General features: G+C 65.7%; 1 protein-coding gene across 1 annotated transcript in view; it reads left to right on the top strand.

The window, feature by feature from the left end:
- PLCH2 (phospholipase C, eta 2) overlaps positions 1–5,198 on the top strand; it is a gene marked incomplete at its 3' end in the record, with an annotated part of 44,769 nt that overhangs the window by 30,817 nt on the left and 8,754 nt on the right. Inside the window, exons 16-21 of the mRNA XM_011987245.1 lie at positions 360–467; positions 1,362–1,486; positions 1,578–1,662; positions 1,905–2,051; positions 2,548–2,627; positions 4,915–5,198. Coding sequence (XP_011842635.1) covers positions 360–467; positions 1,362–1,486; positions 1,578–1,662; positions 1,905–2,051; positions 2,548–2,627; positions 4,915–5,198 — 829 coding nt within the window. The remainder of the gene's footprint in view (positions 1–359; positions 468–1,361; positions 1,487–1,577; positions 1,663–1,904; positions 2,052–2,547; positions 2,628–4,914) is intronic.

Below are 5,198 nucleotides of genomic sequence, written 5' to 3'. Positions count from 1 at the left end.
CACTGACACCAGGCTGCCACTGACACCAGGCTGCCACTGACACCAGGCTAGCACTGGGGCAGGGTCCGTCAAGCCTCAGGGGGATGTGGGAGCGATGATGCAGGCCTGTGCACGTACTTCCGGGACACCTGCCTGCGAGGCTGTGGCTGCGCCAGCTCCAGTAACGTTCCTCCAGGATGTGCTGGCCTCAGTTCTGCACAGGTGCGAGCCTCAGCGTCCCATTCATATTGGGTGAACGAGCGGCAGACAGCAGATCCGCGGCAGCTGTGCAGGGGAGGCTAGCGTGTGGTGGCAGGTGGGTGGGGGACACACCTGGAAGGTCGGGTGCTGACCGGGGCAGCCTTGTGTCCCCCTCACAGTTGCCCTGAACTACCAGTCAGAGGGGCGGATGCTGCAGCTGAACCGAGCCAAGTTCAGCGCCAACGGTGGCTGCGGCTACGTACTCAAGCCCGAGTGCATGTGCCAGGGTGAGGCGCTCGGATGCTCAGGGCTTGGATGGGCCTCCTGGGTGTCCCCAGAACGGAGATCGGAGCCCCATGGGCTAGCAAGGGGGTGGGGGCGGCTTTGGCAGAGTCCCCTGGAGGGTCAGGTTGGGACGAAGCTCCCAGGATGCTGGGGAGGTGGGTGGGGAAACCCTCCTTGCTAGGGTTGCAAAGGAGGGCCCAGCTCTGCCAGGAATCCAGGGATGGAGAATTGGGGAGCCTGGGCCCCATGTGAGATTCATGGCAGGACTTGTCTGAGGGGGGCCCAGTGCCAGCGGCCTAGCCCCCTGTGCCTGGCCCCTCTGTGGGTCTCAGGACCTGGGTCTGGGCTGGGTGTTGGAGGGAACCTCCTCCCAGCTCTCAGACACCTCTGTTTTGTCTGCTGTGGATGACTTCTAGCTTGGTCCCCCTGTGGCCCTGGCAGGAGTATCACCATGGGAGTGGGCAGGACAGGGGACGGGCGAGTGGACCTTCCGCTGGACCTGGCTACTGCTGTGGACCGGCCACTTCCACCTCTGCCCTTGGCTTGCCCTCCTCGGAGTTCTCAGCCTGACCGTGTCCCAGGGCACTGTCACCAGAGACCCCACCCCTCAAACCCCCAGGGACCCAGACCCAACCCCAGAAGCTGTGTGACCTCCTCGGCTCAGCTGTGGGAGGCATGGGCTCTGTCCCACGTGCTGCGGTGGCCACAAAGGTGATCCATACTGGGCCAGGCGCACCTGCCCCCCCGAGGTGCCCCCCCGGACTGCTGCCTCCCTCCCTCCACCTGGCACTGGCTCCAGTCTCCTATGTGGGGGCCGGGGAGGGGCAGCCGTGCCCCAGCGAGTAGGGGGCTTGCTGAGGGCTGGGCCACTGACCACCTGCCCGGCATCCCCTTAGGCGTGTTCAACCCCAACTCGGAGGACCCCCTGCCCGGGCAGCTCAAGAAGCAGCTGGTGCTCCGGATCATCAGTGGCCAGCAGCTCCCCAAGCCGCGCGACTCCATGCTGGGGGACCGCGGGGAGGTGGGGGCCAGCCCTGCACAGGCAGGTGGGAGTGGGGAGTGGGCCGGGCATCGTGATGGGCCCCGAAGCCAGCCCCACTCCTGTGTCCCAGATCATCGACCCCTTTGTGGAGGTGGAGATCATCGGGCTCCCTGTGGACTGCAGCAGGGAGCAGACCCACGTGGTGGACGACAACGGTGAGGCTCGGCCGTGGCTCTGTCACGCTGGTGATGGAAGTCTGAGGGGGAGGGTTGGGGCTACCTGGTGTGCCCGGGTGCTCTGCCCAGGCCTCCCTTGGTGACAGTCCTGGGTGCCGCTCCCCTCTAGGTGGGCAGTCCCGGGAGCAGCATTGGGAGTGGTGTGGGCCGGGGCTCCAGGCTGGAGTGGTGCTGGGCCGGGCCCTGCCCACGGGACACTCCTCCTGGCGCTGCTTCCCCAGGGTTCAACCCCACCTGGGAGGAGACCCTGGTGTTCACAGTGCACATGCCGGAGATCGCGCTGGTCCGCTTCCTCGTCTGGGACCACGACCCCATCGGGCGTGACTTCATTGGCCAGAGGACGCTGGCCTTCAGCAGCATGATGCCAGGTGGGCAGGTGTGGACACGGTGCCCCCCACACTGGCCGAGGGCCCCCGGGCAGGGCAGGCACTGTTTCCCCTGTGAGTTGGTGCCTGTGTGGGCGGGCCTGCATCTGGCACCAGAGACAGGAGGTGAGGACAGGAGAAGAGCCGGCCTGGGGCTCTGTGGGTCTGATGGGGACATAGCCTGTGCGGGAGAGGTCACCCCCAGGAAGAGGGCTGAGGACAGGACAAGAGCCAGCCTGGGGACCTGCGGGTCGGGGTGGGGCACGGCCTGTGGGGGAGGGGCCACCCCCAGGAAGAGGACCCTGCATGCTGGTGCAATGCCAGTGGGCTTCCTGGAGGAGGTGGGGGTAGTGCTGGGCCCACGGGAGGCAGAGGTCCCAGGCCTGGGTTTGTCGGCTGTATTTGGGGTCTTGGGACCTTTGAGTAGAGTGGGGGACAGAGCAGGTGGGGGCCTCGGGAGGCTGTGACCTCATGACCCTGCTGACCCACACTGCTCCAGGCTACAGGCACGTGTACCTGGAGGGGATAGAAGAGGCCTCCATCTTCGTGCACGTGGCTGTCAGTGACATCAGTGGTAAGGTGAGTGTCACCCCCTGCCACCAGCCATCGTGGGAAGGGGCCGCACCAGCCCCTTGTCCTATGCACCCCCATGTGTCCCCAGGCCTGGGTCCTGAACTCAGGCAGTGAGGCCTAGGGTCCCCTCCCCGGGCCTCTGTTCCTCTACCTGCAAGAGGGGGTGCTGTGGGGGTCTGGCTCCTGAGCCACCAGTGCCCACCTCTGACCCCAGGGCTGGCTGTGGGCATCTCCGGCAGGGCGGGTCCCGAGTGCTCTGGGCCTTGCCCCGCCGGCCTCACAGGCTCCACCCCCACAGTGCTGCCATCTGGCTTCTCAGCAGGGACTGAGTGGTGCCCCCTCCCCTCTCTCACCCCCTACCCCTCTACTTCCTGCTGTCACATGGAAGGCAGCTGCCCGGGTTTGCCTGTCACTCCACACCCAGCATGTCTATCCCCTGCCCCAGGTCAGAGTGGGGACTCGGCTTCCGCAGGAAGGGGTGCTGGTGCTGGCCCTGCTGCCCTGCAGAGCCGGCTGCCCTGGTTCTCAGCTGAGGCCCAGTGCCCTCTGGGTCCTGCTGGTTGCAGTTGGCCCTCGGAGGACCCTGCTCACACAGCACGAGGGGCCTGCCCAAGCCCAGTGCTGACTCTCCTCCTGTGCTCTCGGGCCCAGAAGTGCCATCCGGCCTCTGCCGTCTATACACCCATCTGTTCCTCGTCCCCCAGGCCGCAGGGCTCCCCATGCCGCTGCTGTGGCTGCCTCACCTGCTCCCTCTGTCTCTTTGGTCTTGCAGTCGGCTTCTCTATGGCCTCAGTCTCTACCTTTAGAAGCCCAGCTCTGTTAGGAGCCTTGAAGGTACCCGGTGTGCGGGACAGTGCGGCCCGCCACCCCTGCATGCCCAGGCCATGCCCCATTAGCATCCGTGATTCCTGGTAGCATTTGGGGACTGTCGCTCTTGTGACGTGGATCATGACATAGCTCTGGGGGCCCTGGCCATCCCCAGCCAGAGTGGCATTTACGAGGCAGATCCAGGGTTCAGCTGGGTGGCCGCCTTCTCACTGGCCTCCCCTCTCCTCCTCTCCCTCAATCCTCCCTCCCCTCCCTCAGCCCCTTCCCTGGTGGGGAGCCCGCTGGAGCCCCCGCTGTGCCCCTCCTATCCCCCTCCTTCTCTCTCCTGCCCCCCTCTCGGACCCTCAGGCTGCTGGTTCTGAGTTCCCCTCCCGCTCCTTCCCTGTCCTTGCCAACCATGCCCAGTGCCTGGGATGAGGGCACCCCTGAGGCCGGTGCTCCGAGCTGGAATCCCGGATCTGCTTCTAAATGGCTTCCCAGCCACTGTGACCAAATGCGTGGATTTGGAATCTTGAATCAGGAAGCTGATTCAAGTGCTGGCCATCTGAACGCATCTGCCCAGAGGTGCCCTGCAGGGAGGTGACCCACCTGCCGGGCCTGGGCCGCTCTGTGCATAAGCACGGCTCATGATGGGGGCACAGTGGGTGCTGCCGGTCTTGGGGGCATCTGGCATGTGAGGGCCCCTCTGGGCTCTGCACCCTGGAGATGCAGCTGCCTCCCTCTCAGCAGCTGTTCTGCTCAGGCAGGGACCGCCTGGACCTAGCTGTCCAGGAAGATTGGCTGTGGCCAGGTACTGGTGGGCCAGGAGCCTGAGCCCATCTTGGCAGGGTTCAGGGGTCAGCAAGCCAGTTGTGGGCCTTGGGGGTTCACATGAGCAGAGGGCAGGGCAAGACCAGAAAAGGCTGCCTGGGGGAATCCAGGAAGGCTTCCTGGAAGAGGTGGTACTTCCCAGGGCAGGAGTATCACCATGAGAGTGAGCAGGACGTGGGCTGGGTGAGCACGCCTCCCACTGCACCTGGTTACTCCTGCTGTAGACCAGCTACTCCTGCCTGAGAGTGGGGCACACGCAACCAGGGAGTGCCACACCAGTGTCCCCTGCCAGCGATGGGGCTGCGGGTCTCTGAGCAGGTGCAGGCTGTGGTGGGCCGGGCTGGGACTTGAGGTCTTTCCTCCAGAGGAAGGACCTTCTCTCCATGCCCCTCACAGGCCCCACATGCCCAGGAGGGTGGGGTGGGCCATCTGTACTTAGATCTGTAGCAACCACTGTCCCAGGCAGAATGCCCTAGGGACCCTGCTCCTGAAGGCCCAGGTGTGTCCACACGCCCCCAGCCTGAGGTGGCCCGGCCGCTCGGACCGAGACACGCACGGCACGTCTGTGGCACAGTCTGGAGAGCTGGCCCTGGGGGTGCAGCTGCAGCTGGGCTGGGACCCCTGGCAACAGCTATGCGGGCTCCTTCTCTTGCAGGTCAAGCAGGCTCTGGGCCTAAAAGGCCTCTTCCTCCGAGGCCCAAAGCCCGGCTCACTGGACAGTCATGCTGCTGGGCGGCCCCCGGCCCGGCCCTCCGTTAGCCAGAGGCTTCTGCGGCGCACAGCCAGTGCCCCAACCAAGAGCCAGAAGCCGGGCCGCAAGGGCTTCCCGGAGCTGGTCCTGGGCACTCAGGACACAGGCTCCCAGGGGGTGGCGGACGACATGGTGCCCCCCAGCCCTAGACCTGCTCTGGAAGCCCCAGCCCAGGAGGGGCCCGGCAG

The sequence above is a fragment of the Mandrillus leucophaeus genome, unplaced genomic scaffold, assembly GCF_000951045.1.
Source record: "Mandrillus leucophaeus isolate KB7577 unplaced genomic scaffold, Mleu.le_1.0 Scaffold305, whole genome shotgun sequence".
Lineage (NCBI taxonomy): Eukaryota > Metazoa > Chordata > Mammalia > Primates > Cercopithecidae > Mandrillus > Mandrillus leucophaeus.
Note: the sequence above shows the minus strand (reverse complement) of the source record. Positions and strands in the feature narration are given on the sequence as shown.